Source organism: Saimiri boliviensis, chromosome 8, assembly GCF_048565385.1.
Source record: "Saimiri boliviensis isolate mSaiBol1 chromosome 8, mSaiBol1.pri, whole genome shotgun sequence".
Classification (NCBI taxonomy): Eukaryota; Metazoa; Chordata; class Mammalia; order Primates; family Cebidae; genus Saimiri; species Saimiri boliviensis.
Window position 1 is genome coordinate 91,377,808 of NC_133456.1, and position 25,138 is coordinate 91,402,945.

Below are 25,138 nucleotides of genomic sequence, written 5' to 3' on the forward strand. Positions count from 1 at the left end.
TTCCCAGGCGGTGCTGACAGGAATGACACTTCAAGAACCATTCTTCTGTATATACCACAGTCTGGATTTCCTTAACTGTATCCCTTGGTGAAGTGTTCTTCTACATGTTCATCTTCCTTTCTGTTTCTTTTTAGGAAGAACGTATTTGATTGTCTGCAGTACAACATAATGGTTAAAACTCAGGGTTTAAAGTTAGATTCCCTGTATTTAAATCTTGCTTTTGATATTTATTTGTCATATGATCTGGGCAAGTCACTTAACTGTTCTGTGAACCCAACATGACAGGGCCTTTGTGAGGATTAAATGAGATTTTAAAAAGTGAAATGCTTTGCATAGTACTCTGGCACTTAGCAAATGCCCAACAAATTTGATTGTCATCTTTCAACCAAGAAATCATAAAGGGGTGCACGGTCTGTGGAAGGCCTTGAGTTTTGTGTTTTGTTGTGTTTTGACGTAGCACAGGCAAGCAGGAACGCCTAAGAAGTACCTGAAGAAGGGTGGAGAAGAGCAACTCTCCTGGCTACTTTGCGAGTAAGCTCAAACTTCTGCCCCTTTAAGGAGGGCTCAGCCACGTGACCCATCGTATCACGTGGCCCGCGGGACAACATGGCTGCGCCCGCGTTCGGGCAGGCTTGTGGACGCTTCCCCGAGCCGGGTCGCGTTCTCTTGCTGCTGCTGCTCTTGCTGCTGTGTGGAGCGGCAGGGAGCGAGAGCGAGCAGGCCGGGACCGGTGCGGGCGCTGGGTCCCTTGCGGGTTCTTGTGGCTGCGGTACGCCCCAGCGGCCTGGGGCCCATGGCAGTTCGGCGGCCGCTCACCGATACTCTCGGGAGGCTAACGCTCCGGGCCCCGTACCGGAAGAGCGGCCGCTCGCGCACTCGAAGGTGCTCCCTCTATTCCTCGGAGGCGGGTGGGGGCTGCTGGGGTCCTGGATGGGGTTGGAGTAGGCAAAGCAAGGGACTAGTAGGAAGGGAAGTAAAGGTTATAACTACACCCCAAATCGAGCACCTGCTGATCCCGTTTGAGGAGTTCCTTCTCTCTGCCTCACTGGAAGACTCCGTTTAATTGAGCATTAGGGAGTTTGGTTGGAGGATTATTGCTACTTCTTTACCCCCTATTTCTTCCTTCCTCTAACCTATTCTCTTGATGAGGATCTCAGAATTTTTAAGTCAATCAAATTATGGTTTAAGTAATCATTTTCTCTCTTATTAACTGAATAAATTAGGTTCCTAGGTCTCAGTATCTTCAACAGGGTGGGTTGTATACTTATCTGTAGTCTCCTCCAGCAGACTCTGCTTGAGGACAAGGGCTTGTATTGTTTGTCCTGCTGTTCTTAGTACTTTAGCACATAGGAAGGACTGAGCAAACTGTAGTTGTTTTATTAATGTTATTTATCTATGTCTTGCATGGCGCCTGGATGTGTTAAGTGCTAGGATATATAACTACTACTGGCCTGGCATGGTGGCTCACGCCTGTAATCCCAACACTTTGGGAGGCCAAAGCGGGTGGATCACGAGGTCCAGAGTTCGAGATCAGTCTGGCCAATGTGGTGAAACCCCGTCTCTACTAAAAATATAAAAATTAGCCAGGTGTGGTGGTGGGCGCCAGTAATCCCAGCTACTTAGGAGGCTGAGGCAGGAGAATTGCTTCAACTTAGGAGGTGGAGGTTCCAGTGAGCTGAAATTGTGCCACTGCACTCCAGCCTGGGCGACAGAGCAAGAGTCTGTCTCAGAAAATGAATGAATGTTACTTCATTCTGTCTGCCAGGTATTTTGCATTTTGGTGTGTTGTTGGAACAAGTTGTAGGGCTAGAAGTCAGGTCATCTGACTCTTAAACTGGTGCTCCATCTTGTTTACTTAGTGCACCCTGTCTTGCCCATCCCATTTTTCTGTCCTTTGGGTTAATCCTGACCAATGTTTAAGACTTAGGTGAGAGGTAACATTCACAGCAGGTTTCACCTGACCTCCTCTCTCTCCCCTTCAGTATTTCCCTATTTTGCCTCATCAGTATGTGTTTACTCTGGCTTAACAATTATTAAAGATGTTTTTCTGCTGATGTCTCTCCCCAACTGGACTGTGAGGGTGATGAGGTCAGGACCGTGATTTAGTCTGTCAGGTGTAGAGTGTAGGAAGTTGTTAGCTGGGTTTCTCATTGTTTTTGCATCCTGTATAATTTTGAGCCTTTAAAGTTTTTCCTGTTACCCCTTAGAGCATGCTCTGTAGTATTGTTTATCTTTTGTGTGGCAAAGACTCCTGGTTACTGTTTTAGTGTGTATTGGCAATACTCGATTTTAATTCCTCTCTGCTCTCTAACTTGCCTGATTGATAATCAGTCTCTTCCTTTTTTTTTTTTTTTTTTTTTTTGAAGAGGGAGTCTTGCTCTGTCACCCAGGCTGCTAGGCTGGAGTGCAGTGACGCAATCTTGGCTCACTACAACCTCTGTGTCCCAGGTTCAAATAATTTTCCCACCCCAGCCTCCTAGTAGCTGGGACTACAGACACACACTGCCACACCTGGCTAATTTTTTGTATTTTAGTAGAGACAGGGTTTCAACATGTTGTCCTGGCTGGTCTTAAACTCCTCAGTTCAGGCAGTCCACCCACTTTGGCCTCCCAAAGTGCTAGGAGTACAGGCTTGAGCCACCACACCTGGCCTATCTCTCCTTTATAAGGAGAAATCCTTACATCTGTTTATCTGTTTTTTAATAGAGCATCTGTCTCACTTGCATATATACATTGGTCCGTCTCAAATTTTTGTCTCGATTTCTCTGGCAAGTACTGAACTTTCCTCATTTTTGAACATTCCATTTTCCTATGGGTTCCAGAATGGGATGTGGATGCTAGACTATTTTGGATTATGTTTACAAGATGTACATTTTTCATCCCTATAGAGTGTTTTTGTGTCTTGACTGGATTCTATATGGGTCATCTTTGACCAGTTATTTTAGTCTGCTTTCTACAATGTTTAGGGGCATCTCAGTTTATTAACAGATTAGTGGTTGATGAGAATATACCTTCAAGCCTTCAAGGGCTCAACCTAATGATTGAACCTTAAGAAGTCTTGTTTATCAAGACAGTGACGTCATAGCAGATTGTTCTTTGTCTGTTTTTCGTGGTTTCAAATAGTTCATGTACAGATGACTTTGGTCTAATTCTAACACTTTGCCATTTATTCTAAATTCAGGAACTCTAATATTTCAGGAGAAGTAAATGATCACAGTGGTGGTTCTGCCTTTTTCCCCCTCTTTTGTTTTCTGTTTATTAGGTACATTACAATATAAGACTTGTTATGTAAGATTCGTCCTATGTGCTGGGCATACAGAAAAGAAAAAGACCCATATACTCCCCATAAGGCATTTACACTCTGGTAGGTGTTTCTCTCTCTCTCTCTCTCTCTCTCTCTCTCTCTCTCTCTCTCTGTCTCTCTGTCACACACACACACACGCATCATTTTTCTATAGTGCCAGAGTACCTGGAGAAGAAGAAATTTCATTCTTCATGGACAAGTCAAGTAGTGCCTCAAAGAAAGGTCACATTTGAGCTAGGCATCTGAGAAGGTATTTCAGGAGCTGGGAATGGAATTTCAGATTCAAGGACATTCCAAGAGGGAGAAGAGTATGAGCACGTGGCACATTGTGGAAATTCATGGTGTGTGCTGGGAAACATAAGTGATTTAAGGTCTTCCTGGAGTGACATATTTACACTCTTTAACACTTTTTAGATAAGTCATTTTGTTTGTTTGGGCTTTGGAATTTTCAGTTTCACTGGAACGTTATGGCAATTAGAACTGTCTGGGAAACAATATAGACATTTAAAAAATTGATGTATATTCCCTCTGGTTACAAAAATACAATTCTCATTGAGAAAATTATCCAAACAGTTTTCTGCACTGCTTACTATTTTGTAACAAGGAAGCAAAATATTTTAGTCTGCTTGTATCTTTTAGAAGACTTGTTTGAAAGGCATTTAGTATCATGGGATGGTAGCATTGTAGGTGGCCTGTCTGTGGTATGGATAAAGTCAGTCTTGACTGCCTGAGGAAATTTCTGACCGGTAATGCTTCCCTGGGCATCCAGGCACAATTGAGTGCTGTCTCTTCCATGAAACCTTTCTACTTCCTACAAAGTAGTTTTTCTATCCTCTCAGTTCCCATAGCTTGTTCTGTTGTTGTTTGATGACAACTTGTATATTTTCTGTAATGTAGTGCTAGTTGGGTAGTTGTCCGATATTCTATATTGGAAGCATTTCAAGATGTTTTAATCTCTATATACCCCAAGTGCCTTACACATTTTAGGCCTTCTGTAATAATTTCTTGAATGACCTGTCTCCTTTTTGGTGGATACAATATTGATAAACTGCCTTGGGAATAAAGAATGTCACATACTTTTTTCAAGAAACATTTGTAAAATATTCTTTTGCTGTATTCATCCTCCCAAGAATCCTGTGAGAGAGCCGTCTCCCACTTTACAGATGAGGCAGCTGAAGCTTAATGGAATCTTATAGCTCAGAACTGCAAGAAACTTTGGATGTCATTTCATCTATGATTAGTGTCTGTCTGTAGAGGCAGTAGGGTGACAGAATGGCATCGATAGGTAAGCCCTGTATAGATAGATAAGGCAGAAGTTTTTGGACACATCCAGAGAACATGCTTCTCTTATTCACCCAGCTTTTTCATGAGCCTTTATTTTAATTAATTTTTATTAGAGGAGACTCAGGTCAGTAGCCTTTAGCTTTCAGTGTTAGGATAAAGAGAGGAAAGAAGGAAAAGGAGAAGAGTTACATTCCATTTTGGTGTACAAGACAAAAATCTTACAGTAGCAAGTGAAAAAAAAAAGACGAGACTGGCTTAAGCATGAAAAAAACTTAAGCAGGAGGGAACATTTATAGCTCTCCTAGTTTGAAAGTTCAAGAGTAAACATGTCCCCAGACACACCTTGATGCAAGCTTAGGCAGCATCTCCATGGCCTTTCTCTTTGGCTGTCTCTTTGTTCTTCTGCATTGGCTCCATTGTCAGGTCATGTCCCTTCTCCTACTGATAAGATAGAAAAAGTTCTTTTCTGGTAGCTGTAACAAAAGTTCAAAGATGAACCTCGATTGGGTTTTGGGCCTATCCCTAATTACATCTCTGTGGTCAAAAGAATGCTATGGTTGGCCAGGCTTGGTGGGCAGTGGGAAGTGGGATAGAGTCATCCAGTACACCTACGCTACTTAGCTTAATAAATGGGTTGGAAAGGAACTTCAGTATTTTTTTTTTTTTTTTTTTTTTTTTGAGACGGAGTTTCGCTCTTGTTACCCAGGCTGGAGTGCAATGGCACGATCTCGGCTCACCGCAACCTCCGCCTCCTGGGTTCAGGCAATTCTCCTGCCTCAGCCTCCTGAGTAGCTGGGATTACAGGCACGCGCCACCATGCCCAGCTAATTTTTTGTATTTTTAGTAGAGACGGGGTTTCACTATGTTGACCGGGATGGTCTCGATCTCTTGACCTTGTGATCCACCCGCCTCGGCCTCCCTAAGTGCTGGGATTACAGGCGTGAGCCACCGCGCCCGGCCCGAAACTTCAGTATTTTATAAGAAATGGAGGGAATGGGTGTTGGATGGACCAAAATAGCAGTGCCCACTGCATATGGCCTGGGTGTGTAGCCCAAATGTGGTTCTGTTATTCCAATGAATAATAGAGTTTCTTGACTTCACTTAGACTTCTGGCTTCAGCAGGCTGTGGTGTGGTGGGGGAGGGTTTATCTCACCTTCAGATTGGAGGAGATTTGGATTGTTTGAATTTGGACCTTCAATGAAGACTTGATTAAAATGATCCTTTTGATGTGGCTTAGGGTCCTACACAGTGAGACACTTGATGCTCTGGTTTTCACTTGAATGACCTTTGACATTTGTAGGACAAAAGACTTTATTTCATTAGTATATATGAGAAATTATGATCCACTCAGAGCGATCCAGGCTATTTTTGTATTTAGCCTCCAAGCCTCCAGAATGGAAACTTGGCTTATTCAGCACTGGCTATCTCTGATGGTGAATGAAAGAAGGTGGTGCCGGGGGAAGGGGGGTGCGGGACGGGAAACTAGCCCAGAAGTCCACAGTGGAAGTCATGATTGCATTAGCATCGTTGGTACTCACCTTGAGGGAGAAGATGAGAAAAATAAGATGATTGTAAAAGTTCACTAGGAACAATGGGCACAGCTTCCTGTGGGCCTTTGAGCTGAGGGATGAACAACTATTCTCATAAAGGGAAGTATTTGTCTGCCACAGGAAAGCTTTTTCTTTAAGTCTTATGAAATCTCTTATTAGAGCCTCTTCATCATTGAAATCTCTTATTAGAGCCTCTTCATCATTTCAAGACTACTCTTGAAACTTGTCCTAAGGCTTCAATTTTTCTGCTACTTTGTGGAGCTGCTTAAAATACTGATTTCTCTTCTTAGGACTGGGTTATTGTGTGCCCCAGCTCTTAGAGTACAGTGAGAATAATGGACAAACCTAGTTCAGTCCCTGACCTGCTTCTGTGAAACAGGTTTCACTGTGATGTTGACATGTTATGCATACTAGAACTATTATAAATTAAATAGCATTTTATAATTATAGTTACACATAATTCACGTGATAAATTCCTCATTACAGTCATGACCTCATTCAATTATTAAAGATTTTTTGTGTCTCCTGTGGACCATGCAGCATGCTAGGCACTGGGGTTATAGAAATAAAATATTTATTTCTGGTCCCCAAAAAGCGTAACTTCTAGAGAAGGTGAAAACACAGAATTAAGATACTCTGGATGGGATGCGGTGGCTTATGCCTATAAGCACAGCCCTTTGGGAGGCTGAAGCAGGAGAATCACTTGAAGTCAGAAGTTGGAGACCAGCCTGGGCAACAGAACAATACCTTGTGTCTACAAAAAAAAAAAAAAAAAAAAAAAAAAAAAAAAAAAAAAAAATTTGCTGGGTGTGGTGGTGCTCACCTGTAGTCCCAGCTACATAGAGGCTGAGGTGGGAGAATTGCTTGAGCCCAGGAGATCAAGGCTGCTGTGAGCTGCGATCATGCCACTGCACTCCAGTGTGGGCTATAGAGAGGGACTCTGTGTTTAAAAAAAAAAAAAAAAAAAAAAAATATATATATATATATATATATATATATATACACACACACACACACACACACCACACACACACTGTGTGTCAGTTATTAGGATGAATAGAGGTATTCATTAGAGGGACCAAAATGAAGGGCACATGAGATAGAGAGATGTGCAGGCAGGAAAGGCCTCCTGGAGGTGATCCTTGCGCCATGACATCATTTATAAAGAAACAGTGGTTTATGGAAATGCAGGTGAAATACAGGATGAGAGAGTGTGAGCTATGAGCTCTGATGTTTATGTATGTTATTCTGAATGGTGATAGGAATTCTACCTCCTAGGAATTTTAAGTAGGAAAGTAATATGGTCAGATTGACTATTTTTTTAAATAGTACATTTACATAGTTTAAGAATTTTAAAACATGCATAGAAGAGTATATAATGAACAATTTTTCATTATATACATTATTTTACCCAATAACCTGTCCCCTCAGACAATGCAACCAGGATGTATTTCTTGTCTATTTCTCCAGAGCTATGTTCTGCAAATATAAGCAAATACAAAAATACGTGAATGTATATCCCTCAACCTACTTTCTTGCTAATGACAGCACACCATACTTAGCATTTGTGCACCTTGCTTTGTTCGTGTAGCTCATCATGGCGAGATCTTCCCATATCAATATATCAAAAGCTTCCTTTTGTATCCCCCTCTTCTTTTTGCTTTTCTTATGGCTGCTTAATTTTCAATTGTATTGAAACCCCACAATTTACTTAAAATGAGCCTACTATTGATGGACATTTAGGTTGTTTCCAACCTTTTTCTGTTGGAAAATTGTGTTGGGTACAGAAGACTTAACATTTTCAGAAGCATTAGTAGGGGCTTAAATATTTGTCGAATGAATTATTGAATGGAAGATAGATGACTTGGAAGCAGGTAGGGATGTGAAAGGTAGAGACTGAAGACAGGAACACCAATTAGAAGGTGTCTGCAGTTATCTGGGGATAGAAAAGAGGGAGCAGTTAGAGGATACATATTTAGGAGATCCAGTGAGACTCGATGGCCTGTCTAATGTTGGGGGTAGGGGACACAAGTAGTCAAGGTTGATTTCTTGGGACAGTAGTAATACATTGGACAAATAAAAACATTTATTACTAATTTATCATAGATGAAAATAGCACCATTTTTATTGGGAAATACTTGCATAGAATTAAAGCAACCACTAGCGAGGAAAGTCAGTGGAAATAGAAAGTATAATCAATGATTGTGGATTCCTAATTTCTGTTTCTAATGCTTCTCCTCTTATTGCTAAGTGACTCTTTATCCAACTAGTTAGCTCCTCTGGACTTCTTTTTTTCCCCCTCTCTAATTGGAGCCCTTTTTTAAAAATTTTATTTTTGATGGACAAATAATTATATAGTAATTTGTAGGGTACAATGTGATATTTTGATATATGTTTACATTGTGGAATGGGTAAATCAAGCTAATTAACAAATCTATCACTTCACATACTTATGGATTGTGGTGAAAACATTTAAAATCTATTTTTTAATAATTGTGAAATATATAATGTATTATTGATTATAGCCACCACTCTGCAATATATCACTAAAGCTTATTTCTTCTGTGTAACTGAAATTTTGTACTGTTTGATCAGCAGATTTCTTTCCCTATTTTCCCCCCTCCCCAAGCCTCTGATAACCACCATTCTACTGTCTTCTTCTATTAGTTCAACTTTTTTAGATTCCACATATGAGTGAGATCATCAAGGTATTTGTCATTTTGTGCTTGGCTCATTTCACATAGCATACCATTCTCGAGTTTCATCCATGCTGTCATAAATGACGGAGTCTTTTTCTTTTTTAAGGCTGAAAAGTATTCTGATTTACATATGTAAATATATGTGTGTGTGTGTGTGTATATATATATATATATACACACACACATACATATATATATGTATATATATATATATATATATATATATATATATGGCATTTTTGTTATCCATTTATCTGATAAGGTACACTTAGGTTACTTCTGTATCTTAGTGATAGTGAATAATGCTGCCATTATTATGGGAGTGTAGGGTTTTTTTTCGCCATACTGGTTTGATTTCATTTGGCTGTATGCCCAGAAGGGGAATAGCTGGATCATACGGTAATTCTGTTTGTAGTTTTCTGAGGGACTTCCATATTGTTTTCCATAGTGTTAATTTACATTCTCACCAGCAGTGCACAGGGTTCCTTTTTCTCTACATCTTCTCAAACACTTGTTATTTTTCATCTTTTTGATGAAAGCCATTCTAACAGGTATGAGGTGATAGCTCATTGTAGTTTTAATTTGCATTTTCCTGGTGATTAGTGATGACAAACATTCTTATATCTGTTGGCCATTTGTATGTCTTTTGAACAATGTTGGTTCAGGTTCTTTGCCCATATTTAAATTGACTTCTTTGTTTTCTTGCTATTCAGTTGAATTCTTTATATATTTTGAATATTAATCCTGTGTAAGATGCATGATTTCCAAAGATTTTCACCCATTCTGGGATAGCTCTCCAATCTGTCGTTTCCTTTGCTGTACAGAGGCCTTTCGGTTTGATGCAATTCGATTTGTTTATTTTTGCTTTTGTTGCCTATGCTTTTGGGGTCAAGTTCAAGAAGTCTTTGCCAGGTCAATGTCATGGAGCTTCTTTTCCCAATGTTTTCTTCTAGTGGTTTTGTAGTTTCAGGCCAGACACTTAAGTCTTGAATACAGCTTGAGCTGATTTTTGTGTAAGCTGTGAGATAAGGATCTAATTTCATTCTCCTACATGTGGATATTCAATTTTCCCAGTACTGTTTTTTGAACATTTTTTCTTTCTCCATTGTATTTTCTTGGTGCTTTTGTTGAAAGTCGATTGAAAGCAAATGCATGTGTTTATTTCTGGGCTCTTTATACTGTTTCATTGATTTATGTGTTAGCTTTTGTGCCAGTACCATGCCATTTGATTAGGTTTGTAGTATATTTTAGAGTCAGGTATGTACTCCACCTTTGTTCTGTTTGCTCAAAATTGCTTTGGCTCTTTGGGGTCTTTTGCAGTGCCATACAAACTTTAGGATTTTTTTTTTCTGTTTCCTTGAAATGACATTGGAATTTTGATAGTAATTACATTGCATCTGTGGATTGCTTTGGGTACTATGGACATTTTAATGTTAATTCATTTAATCCAAGAACGTAGGATACCTTTCCATTTATTTGTCTTTTTATACTATTTTTTCATCAGTGTTCTATAGTTTTCAGTATATAGTTCTTTCACCTCTTTGGTTAAATTTACTCTTAAGTGTCTTTTTAAAATTTGAGCTAGTGTGAATGGGATTGATTCCTTAATATCTTTTTCAGATAGTTCATTGTTAGTATAAAGAAATGCTGCTGATTTTTACATGTTGATTTTTGTGTCCTCCAACTTTACTTAATTCATACATCAGTTCCGACAGTTTTTTGGTGGAGTCATTAGGGTTTCTGTATACAAGATCATGCCATGTACCATCAGGGACAATGTCTTTGTTTCCAGCTTGGATGTTGTTTCTTTCTCTTGCCTAATTGCTCTGTCTAGGACTTCCAGTATTATACAGAATACAGGTGGCAAGAGTATGCATCCTTGGCTTGTTCTGAATCTAAGAGGAAAAGCTTTCAGTTTTTTCCCGTTGTGTATAATGTTAGCTGTGGGCTTTTCATATATGGCTTGCGTTAAGGTACATTGCTTCTGTGTTTAATTTGTCAAGAGTTTTTATCATGAAAAGATGTTGAATTTTGTCAGTGCCTTTTCTGCATATATTGAGGTGAGCATTTGGTTTTGCCCTTCATTCTGCTAACATGGTGTATCACATTTGTAGATTTGCATATGTTGAACCATCTTTTGATCCTAGGGATAAACCCCACTTAATTTTGGTGTATGATCTCTTTAATGTGGTGTTGAATTCAGTTTGCTAATATTTTATTAGAATGTTTGCATCTTTGTTCATCAGGGATATTGGCCTGTAATTTATTTTTCCTTGTTACAGTAGTAATTTTGTCTGGCTTTGGTATCAGTGTAGTGCTAGTATCATAAAATGAGTTTGGAAGTGTTTTCTCTTCTTCAGTTTTTTGGAAGACTTTGAGAAGTATTGGTATTAGTTCTTCTTTAAACTAGAATTCTGCTGTGAAGCCATCTGGTTCTGGGCTTTTGTTGATGGAAAATTATTATTATTATTATTATTTGAGACAGAGTCTCTCTCTCTCACCCAGACTGGAGTACAGTGGCAAGATCTTGGCCCATTGTAACCTCCGCCTTCCAGGTTCCAGTGATTCTCCTGCCTTGGCCTCCCTGAGTAGCAGGGATTGCAGGCCCGTGCCACCATGCTTGGCTAATTTTTTTTTTGTATTTTAGGTAGAGGCGGGGTTTTGCAACCTTGCTAGGCTGGCCTTGAACTCTTGACCTCAGGCGAGGTCTACCTGCCTTGGCCTCCCAAAGTGCTGGGATTATAGGCATGAGGCACCATGCCTGACCAGTTTTTAAAATTATTTATTCAATCTCCTTATTTGTTGTCAGTCTGTTCAGATTTTCTACTTCTTCTTGATTCAGTCTTCGTAGGCTGTATGTTTCTAGGAATTTATCCATTTTTTTCAAGGTTATCAAATTTGTATATGTAAGATATAATTGTTATGATCCATTTTATTCTGTGATATTGAACCTTTGTTTATAGATGAGGGACTTGGCAAGTCCTAAGTTGCTGAGGGGTCTCCTAATTGACTCACTCAAATGATTTGAAAATAAGATATTGTGTCCGTAAAGAATGTATTTCTGATAGATGGTAGGGTTGAAGGCCTGAGGTTGTTGAACAAATTGAGATATAATTCATATAGCATATAATTCACTCTTTCACCACATACAATTCAGTGGGTTTTAATATAGTTATGAGCTGTTACAACTATCACTGTCTAAGTTCAGAACATTTCATTATCTCAAGAAGAAACCTGCCCATTAGCAATCATTCCCAGTTCCTGCCTCCCCCTAGCCTCTGACAACCACTGATCTACTTTGTGTCTCTTTGCATTTGCCTATTCTGGACATTTCATATGAACAGATTCATATAATATATGGCCCTTTGTGAGTGGATTCTTTCACTTAGTGTAGTGTTTTCAAAGTTCACCCATGTTACAGCATGAACCAACACTTATTTCTTTTTATGTCTGAATATTATTCCATTTTATGGATATACCATATTTGGTTTATATATTCATCAGTTGATAGACATTTGGATTTTTTTCTGCTTTTTTGGCAATTATGAATAATGCTGCTATGAATGTTTTTATACAAGTTTTTGCATGGACATTTTTCTCTTGGGTGTGTACCTAGGAGAACTGCAGGGTCATATGATACCTCTTTGTTTAGCTCTTTGAGAAACTGCTTTTCCAGAGAGCTAAACAAACTAGTTTACATTCCCACCAGCAATATATGAGGGTTCCAATTTTTTCACATCCTCATCAGCACTTGTTATTGTGTCTTTTTGTTATAGCCATGCTAGTGATCAGGAATTGGAACCTCATTATAGTTTTGATTTGCATGTCCCTAATGACTCATGATGTTGAGCATGGACCTGCATTTTTTAACTGAAAATTTTCAGTGTGATCCTCAGATTCTGTGCTTAGTGCTGGGAATACAGCTGGGAACAAGGCAGCCCCAGTTGCTGTCTTCTTGGAGTTTAGAGTTCATGTGGGAAGGTAGATAGGAACAAAGTAATTGCAATTAGGACTTTTATAAGGAATTATACAACACATAGTCCCTTAGTAAACTTTAAAATTTTCTATTTTAGTGATGTAAACCTTTTTTATGATTGTTAGAGGCCAAAATTCATGCAGTGGGTATTTAAAGATATCATAAATTGCATTTTTGCGTGTGCTTCGAAAAATAATTCAAGGCTGGGTACAGTGGCTCACGCCTGTAATGCCGGCACTGTGGGAGGATGAGGCAGGCAAATCACTGAGGTCAGGAGATCAAGACCATCCTGGCCAACATGGTGAAACCCCGTCTCTACTAAAATACAAAAAAGCAGCTGGGCGTGGTGGCATGCGCCTGTAGTCCCAGCTACTCAGGAGGCTGAGGCAGGGGAATTGCTTAATCCCAGGGAGGTGAAGGTTTCAGTGAGCTGAGATCACACCACTACACTCCAGCCTCGTAACAGAGCAAGACTCTGTAAAAAAAAAAAAAAAAAAAAAAAAAAATTAAAAGAAACAAAAGCATATGAGAATAAGAAATGTGTTTAAAGAAAGAAGTGGGGCTGGGCACGATGGCTTGTAATCCCAGCACTTTGGAAGGCTGAGGTGGGAGGATCACTTGAGCCTAGGAGTTGGAGACCAACTTAGGCAACACAGTAAGACCCCATAACTTAAAAAAAATTAGCTGGGCTGGGCGTGGTGGTTCACACCTGTAACCTTAGCACTTTGGGAGGCCGTTGTGGGCGGATCATCTGTGGTCAGGAGTTTAAAACCAGTCTGGCCAGCTTGGTGAAACTGTCTCTGCTAAAAATACAAAAATTAGCCAGGCATGGTGGTAGGCACTCGTAATCCCAGCTATTTGCAGGCTGAGGCAGGAGAATCACTTGGACCTGGGAGGTGGAAGTTGCAGTGAGTCATCATCGTGCCACTGCACTTCAGCCTGGTGACAGAGTGAGACTCCATCTCAAAAAACAAAGAAACAATTTAGCTAGGCCTGGTAGCACACGCCTGTACTCCAGGTCTTTGAGAGACTGAGGTGGGGGGATCACTTGAGTCTGGGAATTCAGCGCTATAGTGAGCCATGATTATGCCACTGCACTCTAGCCTGGGTGACAGAGTGAGACCCTGTCTCAAAAAAAAAAAAAAAAAAAAAAAAAAGAAAAGTGGAATATTCTCCCCGTGTCTACATTCCAGCCATTAGCAGCTTAGTGACTTATTCCAGACCTGTTTCCAGTGCAGGTACAGATTTATATCAGGTAGAGGTTTGGTTAAGGAGATTACCTAAATAATTTTCAGTTCTTTTGTGACTCGTGATTCACCTTCATTGGGGTATAGAGAGATTTTTCCCAATTTTATAGTAATTACTCTGGTGAAGATTTACCGTTGATTGCTTATGCTTACTGAGTGCTAGGAACTTTACCCCTACACAGGTACACCTTGGCTGTGATGCATGACTTTCTGTGTTTCACCTTTTACTGCAGATGGTCTTCATCCCTGCAGGAGTATTTACAATGGGCACAGATGATCCTCAGATAAAGCAGGATGGGGAAGCACCTGCGAGGAGAGTTACTATTGATGCCTTTTACATGGATACCTATGAAGTCAGTAATGCTGAATTTGAGAAGTTTGTGAACTCAACTGGCTATTTGACAGAGGTAATGGGATTGGGGAAAGGAGGGGGAACTTGTTCTTTTCCAGAACTTTTTAAGAATGCTTTAATAGCAGCTAGGATTGATGGACCACTGACCACTTTTACTATTCTGTGGTAGAACCAGGCAAAGGATTTTATTGTATATATTTCATCTTAATTTCTCACAGCAACCCCATGAGGCAGGTTATTTTTCAGGTGGCATACTGAAGATTAGAAAAGCAATTTGCCCTACATCACAAAGCTAGTTGGTGGTAGTAGCTGGGATTCCAGCCTGGCCAGCGTGACCTCAGAACCTGTGTTCATAACTATTATGCTCTATTTGTGTTAACGCTTTAATATCTTAGAGAATACCACTGTCCACTAAGGCTTTTTGAGATACAGATGGCATGTAAATTAAGGCCACTTTTCTTCTCAATAAATTGCACTTTGGCTTTTCCAGAAGCATTACATATTTTTTAAGTGATAAGTGCAGAAGTGCTGCTTTTCATTTTTGTGGCTTCCTTCCAACACCTTGACAGCTCATGCATGCTGTGCTGTGGCAGTTCTGGGCATTATCCGATAGGCACTGAATCACAAAGCAAGCTTCTGAAAGTGGATGCTGTCTTAAATGGGAATAGGAAGAGGAAGCCTTTCTAGTCTATGAATGTTTCTGTGAGTTTCTGAAATAAACTTGTTTTGTAGGCTTTCCAGTTTTCTCTCAAAGAAAACCTTTACCCTTGTCTTCAGTTCGTGGAGTCCCTGTTCCTTTTTTTTTTTTTTTGCACCCCAGTCATCTTTTTGTAAATTATTATTAAATGAATAATTTGTAGTAAGCAGAAGTCCTTTTCCTTTTGATTTCACAAGGAGACTCTCAGCTCAAGTTCCTCAATAGTTTACTTAAGTTAGAAGACTTCTAAAGAACCAGGGTTCTCCATGAAGATTAGATAGAATAAGCAGAAATTAGGGCATCGAAAAACATGGATGGGGAAAAGTCATAAGTTAGTACAAAAGTAATTGTGGTTTTTGTCATTACTGTTAATGGCAAAAACCACAATTACTTTTGCACCAACCTCATATATCTGTTTATTTACTACCCGCAAACCAAAATGTAGTATTTCCTTCAATTATGATGCAAACAATGAACCACAGCAGTAGTAGCAGTGCCTCCGACTTTGTCACCAGTAGAAATCACAGACGTGTTTAATCGTATTTTTGTTGTTGCAGAGATCTCGAAATATTGTTTACTTTCATCCCTACCTTTGAAATATGATACTATGAGACCTGCCACTAGATCTTATTTAATATATTAATGAAGAACATTTTTAGTACCATAGCACTAATTTGTTTATTTCACTTTTTGATGTAATGACTTTTCTTCACAATACTATTGATTTTATTTTATATGTTTAAACGTTTAATTCTGAGAAGGGGGTTCTTGAGCTTCACCATGCAGCCAAAGAGCTCAAAAAGGACCAAGAGCTGCCTTGGACAAAACGCTCTGTGTTTTCCTGCCACTCTGTAGACCCCTTTTCCATCTCGCCAGCTTCACTTTACATCATGCTCCTCTTGCACGCCATCTTCTAGCCCTGCTGGTTTTGTTTCTCTTCCTTGAAAATGCAACATTCTTTCCCACCTCAAGAGCTTGGCCAGTATTTTCTTTCTGTTTGGAATTCACAGTCCTCGTGCTTATCCCTCTTGTGCATGGCTGGCTCCTTCTCATTCTTGAGTCATCTCAGCTTAAGTGTCACTTTCTCAAGGATGTTTTTTATGACACTCTTTACCTTACAAGGTGAAGTAAAGTTGTAATTATTTTTTCCTGTTCTTTGCTTGGCCTGGTTTTTTTCTGTGCTCCCACACTTAAGCACAATGAGGATAGGGGCCATGGCTATCTGACATTGACCTTATTATATCCTCTAATTTAGCCCCAAACTGGTCACCTGGTAGGTTTTGATGCCTGCTTGTTGAATGAATAAATAGCTTAGGTAGTGAGGCATAGCTGTGTCACAAGGGAATGCAGGAAGATTAGGGGTGAAGAAAAGATGGTAGGCTCCACCCAGGAAAAGGAATTGGAGGTGCTTATAAGAGCTGTAATATAAGGATCCAGTACTCAGTTAATTTCCTGTAGTAAGAACAGGACAAAACTGGTGGCAGAGATTTGAGACTCATTTGGCGTATTGGCTATAGTTAATTTGATGAGACTGAAAGAAGTTGTCCATCAACAAGAATCAGTCAGTGTATGTCAAAGTATGTTCCTTGAACTGCTTGTATTAGAACAACTATCTATGTGCTATTTATACATACAGATTCCTGTACCTCACACTAGACCCTCAGAATTAGAATCTCTGGGGTTAGGGAGCAGCAGTATGTAGTTTTGACAAGCTGATTACATAATCTCAGCTACACAAAGCCTGAGAGCCACTGGTGTAGCAGAAGTGCAGAGAGCCAAGGGCAGAGCTCCAGGGAGCAACAGTGTTTCAGGGGCTTAAAGAAGAGCCCACGTGTTTTAGGAGATGAATAAGAACACTCAGAAATGTAGGAGGAGAGTCATGGTTACCAAGGGACAGATGACCTCATTTCAGAATAGGGTTACATGCAACAAAAATAATCAGGTGGGTGAAGAATTGAGACACTAATGTTAAATAAAATCATGAAAATACAGATTCCATCTGGTGCTTGAATTGGCCATTTGAGATTTGTAAGCACATTTGACCCCTTAGTGAAGCTAGAATGTGTCAGAATAGGAGCAAAGAGTGCCATTTCATTCGTTTAGCTAGAGTCAGGACCAGGACAAAGGACAAAGCTTGATTATTTACTCTCACATGTACAGCATACTATTATTTCCCAGAGTCATTTGTAATACTTGGGGAAATGTATTTCCTTCAGGAACAGTCATGTTCTCAAAAGCTAATCTTGTTCAGTCTGCATTCTTATCAGCTAAGTGAGTCTTAAATGAAAATGGTATCTGTAAAGTGATGTTAACTTGTTTTAAGAGGAAGCCAGATATTTTTACGTCCCTTTGGAGTCCTCTGGGAAGTCCTAAGACAGATGCAAGTTCAACTGGACAAGAAGAATTACTTTAATAGTGTGCCAAGAAAATGGCACACATGAAACACATTACGACAGCTTTTTCTGGATTTTTATTTCCTACCTTCCTTATAGGCTGAGAAGTTTGGCGACTCCTTTGTCTTTGAAGGCATGTTGAGTGAGCAGGTGAAGACTGATATTCAACAGGCAGTAAGTAATGTTTCAACAAGCAGTAAGTAATGTTTCAACAGGCTCCTGCATTTCTCTAAGGCTCATTGAAAAGGGTTTGGATGAAAAATCCAAACCACACATGCCACCTTCCTCTCCCACTAACACCTAACCATTCTCCTGTTGAGGGTTGGCCCCAAATAACAGGACCATGGACCAGTATACCTGTCTTAAGGAAAATGGCACAACATGATATCTGAGGAAGTGCTGGGTCTGTCTTGAGCTTCTGTCTTGTGTACCTAGGAACATACTGCGTAGGTAGGTAGAGCTCAGTAGGCTCCAGACACTCCTGAGTTTCATTTACTTACAGCCATTTCTAGAATGGAGGGCTTAACGAGAACATTTTAAAATTCTGTTCTTAAAGTCTCAATCTCCTCAGGTGCTGGTGAGGAGATGGAGCTTCCTTTAACATTTTTGAGTTCATAGGATCAGAGTAGCATTCAAGAAAGGAGCCTTTTGTTCTGAGTGTTCATAAGAAATGGATGTGGTAAACTGGTTCTTATACTCAGGGGTGTACCCTCTCATATAGAGGATCCAGGGAATGCAGATGAGGTGTGATTTCTCAGACATCATGGAAACAAATGGTAGAGTAGACTTCCACAAGCATCTTTGTGATGGTGGAACCTGGGATTCTTGTTCCAGACATTTTAGCACGTATGTTTAGTATTTGCTTGCTTACTTGTCTCTTGAACATATAAAGAACAAGGGAAGGAGTGAGGGTAAGCTGGGAAGTTGAGGGTTCACAAAATAAAGAGGGCAGAGAATGCAGAACAGACAGGAGATAGTGAGAGAGGGAAGGAAACAGGGGTCGGCCCACTCAAAGGAGGCTGATGAAGCTAGAGGCATTGCAGACAAAGGAATCAGACCCTTTTCAATGGAAGTTTCCTTTTAATTCCTGTTTGTACTTCATCTTTATGGGTGGGCCTCACACTGTCCTCTCTTGTGAGCAGCAGTGCAAGAAAAATTAAACGGTCCTGGCGTACGTTTTCTTTTTCTTAAAACTAATGTAGAAAAACTTGGGAGAAAGGATAAAACAAGACTTGCTTTCAGATCATATATAGGTGAATCAAGCCACTTTTTAATATGTGTTTTAGATAAATGTTTGAAAACTGTGATTGAGCTCCTTTTGAATTTCACAGCTTTCTTTGCTCCTTACAAGTTTTTAAGTGTCTTATGTAATCTGATATTGCCCCACTACTTTTTTTTTTTTTTTTTTTTTTTTAAAGGGCTTTGAGGTCAGTTTAGGCTAGTGTTGATGAGCCAGCAACTTGGGACCTGGTGCCTCATTTTAAGATTCCGAGTTCAGGTGAGGGAGGGCGTTTGCACTTATTTTTGTAATTTGCATTTTCAGATACAGGGCCTCTTGTCACTTGAGAACTTCCAAACATATTAGGCATGAAGACAGAGGTGGATCATTGCTAGGTTCTGAAGGTGCTGTTGAGTACATAGGGAAGTGTCTGTGCTTGTTACTAGGATGAGGACAAGCAGCTCTCACTGGGTTGTAGTGTCTGTAACTTGCTTAAATGCTCATAATGGAAAAGCAAACCTTTTAAGCTTATTTAGAAAGGGCTGAATGAATAACATAAATCTGTCGATGATCTCGGAGAGCTAAGTTTTTGTTTTTTTCATCCTCCTCTTAAGGCTTGACTTACCTTCATTCACTGAACCAGACCTTTTTTTTTCTTTGTAACCCAGTGTCTCCAGAAGAGTAGGATATGAGCTGACCCGCAAGGTAGATTTAAGTAGTAGGGGGGATGATTTGGATGGTAGATAAGCAAGCCTCCAATCACCCTGAATCACATAGTGAGAAAGCACTTTCCTTTTAGGTATCTTTCAAGACTTGATTCACTGTAAGACAAAAGACTCTTTTGAGTGCTAGCATGTCCTTAACACTCAACTACACCTGCTATTGTCCATTTTAACATAGAAGAGGCCTTGGAAGTGTCTGCAGCAGCTAGTTAATAATACTGTTTATTTTCATGCAATTATTTTTAAGTGTTGCATTCTATTTATGATATGTTATAAAAGTGAGATAAATTCTCCTTTTTTTTTTAAAAAAATCTTTTTTTGTAAAATAAGACAGATACAGAAAATTACACAACACAAATGCAGAACTTACTTAGTTATCCTAAGGTGAACGCACTTGTAAGCATTACCCAGGTCCAGAATTAGAATTTTCCTGCCTACCCTAACAGTCCCATCCAGGTCACCCCTGTCTGTCTCTAAAAGTAGCCACTACTTTGCTTTTCAAAGAAGATATTTCTTTGCATTTCTTTATAGTATTACTATCCAGGTGTACATCCCATGTTTAATCTTTTTTTTTTTTTTTTTGTGGCGGAGTTTCACTCTTGTTACCCAGGCTGGAGTGCAATGGCACGATCTCGGCTCACCGCAACCTCCGCCTCCTGGGTTCAGGCAATTCTCCTGCCTCAGCCTCCTGAGTAGCTGGGATTACAGGCACGCACCACCATGCGCAGCTAATTTTTTGTATTTTTAGTAGAGATGGGGTTTCACCATGTTGACCAGGATGGTCTCGATCTCTTGACCTTGTGATCCACCCGCCTCGGCCTCCCAAAGTGCTGGGATTACAGGCTTGAGCCACCGCGCCCGGCCCCCATGTTTAATCTTGCCAATTTAAAGGAAATTTGTATGTTTTAAGACTCTTCTAATCTACAGGTTTCTTTTTCATTACACTGCTTTCCCCTATCCCTTATTTTTTCCTCCAGTGATTTATCTATTGAAGAATCTAGAACATTTAGCTTGGAGACTTTCCCACAGTCTGGATTTTGCTGAATGCCCCGTCATGGTGCAGTTCATCTGTTCTCTCTGTCCTCTGTATTTCCTGCAAATTGGTAACTGGATCCTCAGGCCTGATGAGACTCATGTTTAAACTCTACAGCAAGACATCAGATTATTGGTGGTTTCTTTCCCCATGATACACCTGATGTCTGCTACTGCTTTTTATGACGTTAGTGGCTGTTGATGCTTAGTGCCTAATCCATTAATCTATTGGAGGTTGTAAGATGGTATATTAGTCTCTTCTCATGCTGCTGATAAAGACATACCAGAGACTGGGTAATTTATAAAGAAAAAGACATTTAATGGACTCACAGTTCTACGTGACTGGGGAGGCTCCACAATTATGGCTGAAGGTGAAGGAGGAACAAAGGCACACTTTACATGGTGGCAGGCAAGAGAGCATGTACAGGGGAACTGCCCTTTATAAAACCATCACATCTCATAAGACTTCTTCACTATCATGAGAACAGCACAGGAAAACCCACTCCCATGATTCAGTTACCTCCCACTGAGTCCCTCCCATGACAGGTGGGGATTCTGGGAGCTGTAACGCAAGATGAGATTTGGGTGAGGACACAGCCAAACCGTATTAGATGGTGATAATCTAATAGATCTTTTTCATTTATTAAGGGAGATACTTTCATAAAGAGATAATTCCTTCCATCTGCTATTTCTTAACCATTGTTGCAGGTGATACAGGAAAGATAGGATAAATGCTTGTTTACTAGCTTTTAGGATATGAATTGGTTCCCTACTATTCTTCAAAGGTGACCAATTCGAGTAATTTTTGATTAAATATTTCATCTTAAGATAATTGTATTTTCTTATGCAGTTGTAAAAAATAATACAGAGATCTGGTGTACCCGTTCCCCGCTTTCCTCCGTTGGTACCATCTTATATAACTGTAGTATGGTTTCACAGCCGGAAAATTGAGCATTCATATGACCCACTTGTTTTTGTCTGATTTCACCAGTTTTGTATGTATTCATTTATGTGTCTGTGTATATATTTAGATCTGTGTAATTTTACCATAAGTGTAGATTTGTATAATCACTGGATTTTTAAAAAAGTCTTCATGAACTCATGGCTTTAAATATACTTAATGGCCAGTCATGGTGGCTCATGCCCATAATCCAAGCACTTTGGGAAGGCAAAGCAGGATGTTCGCTTGAGTCCAGGAGTTCAAGACCAGCTTGGGAAAGAGAGAAAGACCCCATCTCTACAAAAAATACAAAAAATTAGCCAGATATGGTGGCACATGTCCATAGCCCTAGCTACTTAGGAGAATGAGGTGGGAGGATCACTTGAGCCCAGGAGTTTGAGGTTTCAGTGAGCTGTGATAGCACCGTTGTATTCCAGGCTGGGTGACAGACCCTGTCTGTGGGAAAAACAAAAACAAACACATGTTTTATGAGGTTTTTTTTTTTTTTCATTTTTTAACACTGAAACCATGATCCCTTTTGAAGGTTTGGGCATTCTTTTTTTCCAGCAGCTTTATTGAGATGTAATCTAAATACCATCAATTTCACCATACTAAGTGTATAATTCCAGATTTTTTTTTTTAATTTTTTATTTTTTTGAGACGGAGTTTCGCTCTTGTTACCCAGGCTGGAGTGCAATGGCGCGATCTCGGCTCACCGCAACCTCCGCCTCCTGGGCTCAGGCAATTCTCCTGCCTCAGCATCCTGAGTAGCTGGGATTACAGGCACGCGCCACCACGCCCAGCTAGTTTTTTTGTATTTTTAGTAGAGACGGGGTTTCACCATGTTGACCAGTATGGTCTCGATCTCTCGACCTCGTGATCCACCCGCCTCGGCCTCCCAAAGTGCTGGGATTACAAGCTTGAGCCACTGCGCCCGGCCAATTCCAGATTTTTTATATAATACAGTTAAACACTAGAAAGTTCCCCATTCATACAACTCACTTATTTTGGGGTTGTTTCAGAAATTTATCTGTATCACCACAATCTAATTTTAGAACATATCTATCAGCCCTAAAAGAAACCACAAGTCCATTTGCTGTCATTGCTGATTCCCATCCCCAGCTTTAGGCAACTGTCTTGAGTCCTAGTGGTGACCCTGGTAGTCCTTCATGGCTTCATAGCTTTGCTTTCTGTAGTGTCAAGATCTGTTCCAACCCCTACTCCTAACCCTTTAAAGCTGTTTCTTAAGAAGCTCAAGTATCTTTTAGTAGAAAATAGCATTTCAAGGACCCTGTCTAGACCCTGGGTATGCTCATTGCTATTAGGTTGGTCATTGTTTCTAGGCGTCTGCAGTGGACAGACTGAGATAAAATGCCAAATGAGTTTACACAGATACTTCCATTTTGTGGTTTTTAATTTAACCTGTTCTGTATTACATCCATCTCCTTTCTTCCACAGCAGGAATCCTGCTTTTCAAGGACACGGGATGATAGACTAGTCCATAATCACTCATTTATTTTATCCCAGATTACGTACATAATGGTCTCAATAATACTAATGTTATCATCCCCAGTGTGATTACTGAGAGTAGGTTTTAAAAAAAAAACCAAACATTTACATGCTTTTCTTGTTTCTCCCTAGTTTTAAAATATTGTACTATTTCTGTGTTATTGAAACATATGTCCATCGTAGAGAGTACTCTCTCCATTTTAGCTTTTCACTAATCTTAGTTCTACAAGTAACCAGATGTTTAATGCTCTCTGTATTCATGTGTCTCTAGTCATTTGAATTGATCAAGCTCATTCTTAACCAGATTCTTCAGGAAGTGGCCATGGGAACACCATGCCTTGAGTTTTTGCGTGTTGGTAACAGTTTGTTCGTGCTCTTTATACTTTAAAGTCAGTTTTTCCGGATATGAAATCTTTGGTTCACATGTATTTTTCTTGAGTAACTCACATACTGTATTTCTTTTTTTTTGGAATAAAGCATTGCTGTTGAAAAGCCTTATGATAGTCTAATTTTTTTCCCTTGAAAATTAGTTGTTTTTGCCTAAATACCCAACAAGTTTCCTTTTTCTTGTCCTTTAGTTTCCAGTGATTTCACTAGACTATGTGTTGGTGTTGATCATTGTAGGTCAGTATTCTCAGGTATGGGATAGAAGCGTTCAATATCTAGTTTCACAATTTTTTTTTTAAGTTCAGGGGATTTTTCTATTATAGTTTTTACTGTTTTTTTGTGTTCTTACTTTTGTTTCATTCTTCAGGAACTTTTCATATCTCTCATTACATAATTCTTCTTACACATTTTCATTGTTTATCCCCGCCCCCTTTTTTCCTGAGACAAGGTCTTGCTGTGCCACACTGGCTGGAGTGCAGTGGCACCATCTTGGCTCACTGCAACCTGACTTACTGGTATCAAGTGAGCCCCCCACTTCAGCCACCCAAGTACCGAGAACAACAGGCACATGCTACCACACCTGGCTAATTGTTTTGATTTTTTTTTTTTTTTTTTTTTTGAGACAGGGTCTCTGTCCCCTAGGTTGGGTTGTAGTGCTGCAATCTTGGCTCACTGCAATCTCCCCGTCCTCGGTTCAAGCGATTCCCCTGCCTGAACCTCCCAAGTAGGTGAGATTACAGGCATGCGCCACCACACCCGGCCAATTTTCATATTTTTAGTAGAGGCAAGGTTTACCATGTTGGTCTTCAAATCCCTGACTTCAGGTGATCTGCCCGCCTCAGCCTCCCAAAGTGCTAGGATTACAGGCATGAGCCACCATGCCCAGCCTGTTTTGATTTTTAGTAGAGATGAGGTCTCACTATGTTGTCCAGGGTATTCTCAAACTCTTGGGCTCAAGCAGTCCTTCCACCTCAGCCTCCCAAAGTGCTGGAATTACAGGCATCAACCACCGTGCCCAGAATCTTTTTATTTAAAATTTTTCTTCTTGTTTGTCTTCTGTGTCTTTTAATTAATCTGTTTATTTCTGAAATGACGTTTTCTTTTATTTCCAGTTGCTACTTGACTTCTCTACTTCATCTGAGTTTGTGGATTCTGATTTATTTTGTTCTCTCATGCATCATTTTCTTAATGTCATTTACCTCATTTTTAAAAACTTTTATTTTTTGACACAGAGTCTGGCTCTGTCACCAAGGCTGGAATACAGTGGTGCAGTCTTGGCTCACTGTACCCTCTACCTCCTGGGCTCAAGCAATTCTCCTGCCCCAGTCTCCTGAGTAGCTGGCATTACAGGGGTCCACCACCACGCCCAGCTAACTTTTTGTATTTTTTACTAGAGATGAGGTTTCGCCATGTTGCCAAGACTGGTCTTGAACTCCTCAGTTCAGGTGATCCATCTGCCTTGGCCTCCCAAAGTGCGAGGATTACAGGTGTGAGCCACCATGCCCACCTCCCTCATTTTGAAACCATGTTGTGATTTTTGATTTTTTTTTTTTTTTTGATTATGTGTTCCTGACTACATTTGTTGTTCATAAGGATGTTGTTCTGCTTCTTCTCTTACTTCTTATAGATCTTTGGATTGGATTTGAGCTTGAGTCTTTTCTGTTGCTCATTTCTATGTGAACTCAGTTTTTCTGAACTTTTAGAAAGAGACATGGTTCAGGGTAGCTTTGTAACTTCACTGAGCTCCCTCTTCGTTGTTCTCAACGTAGTGTTTCAGTGATGGCCTCCTGTCTCATGAGATTTGCTGATGTCTTCCCCTCCTCCAC

The 25,138-nt window shown here is 40.0% G+C and overlaps 1 protein-coding gene across 2 annotated transcripts in view; it reads left to right on the forward strand.

Annotated features, from left to right (window-relative positions):
- The first annotated feature begins 585 nt into the window (after positions 1-585).
- SUMF1 (sulfatase modifying factor 1) overlaps positions 586-25,138 on the forward strand; it is a 111,432-nt gene continuing 86,879 nt past the window's right edge. For both annotated transcript variants that reach the window (XM_003927127.3, XM_074404873.1), the window contains exons 1-3: positions 586-882; positions 14,295-14,468; positions 17,603-17,677. In XM_003927127.3, coding sequence (XP_003927176.1) covers positions 607-882; positions 14,295-14,468; positions 17,603-17,677 — 525 coding nt within the window. In that variant the 5' untranslated portion in view covers positions 586-606. The remainder of the gene's footprint in view (positions 883-14,294; positions 14,469-17,602; positions 17,678-25,138) is intronic.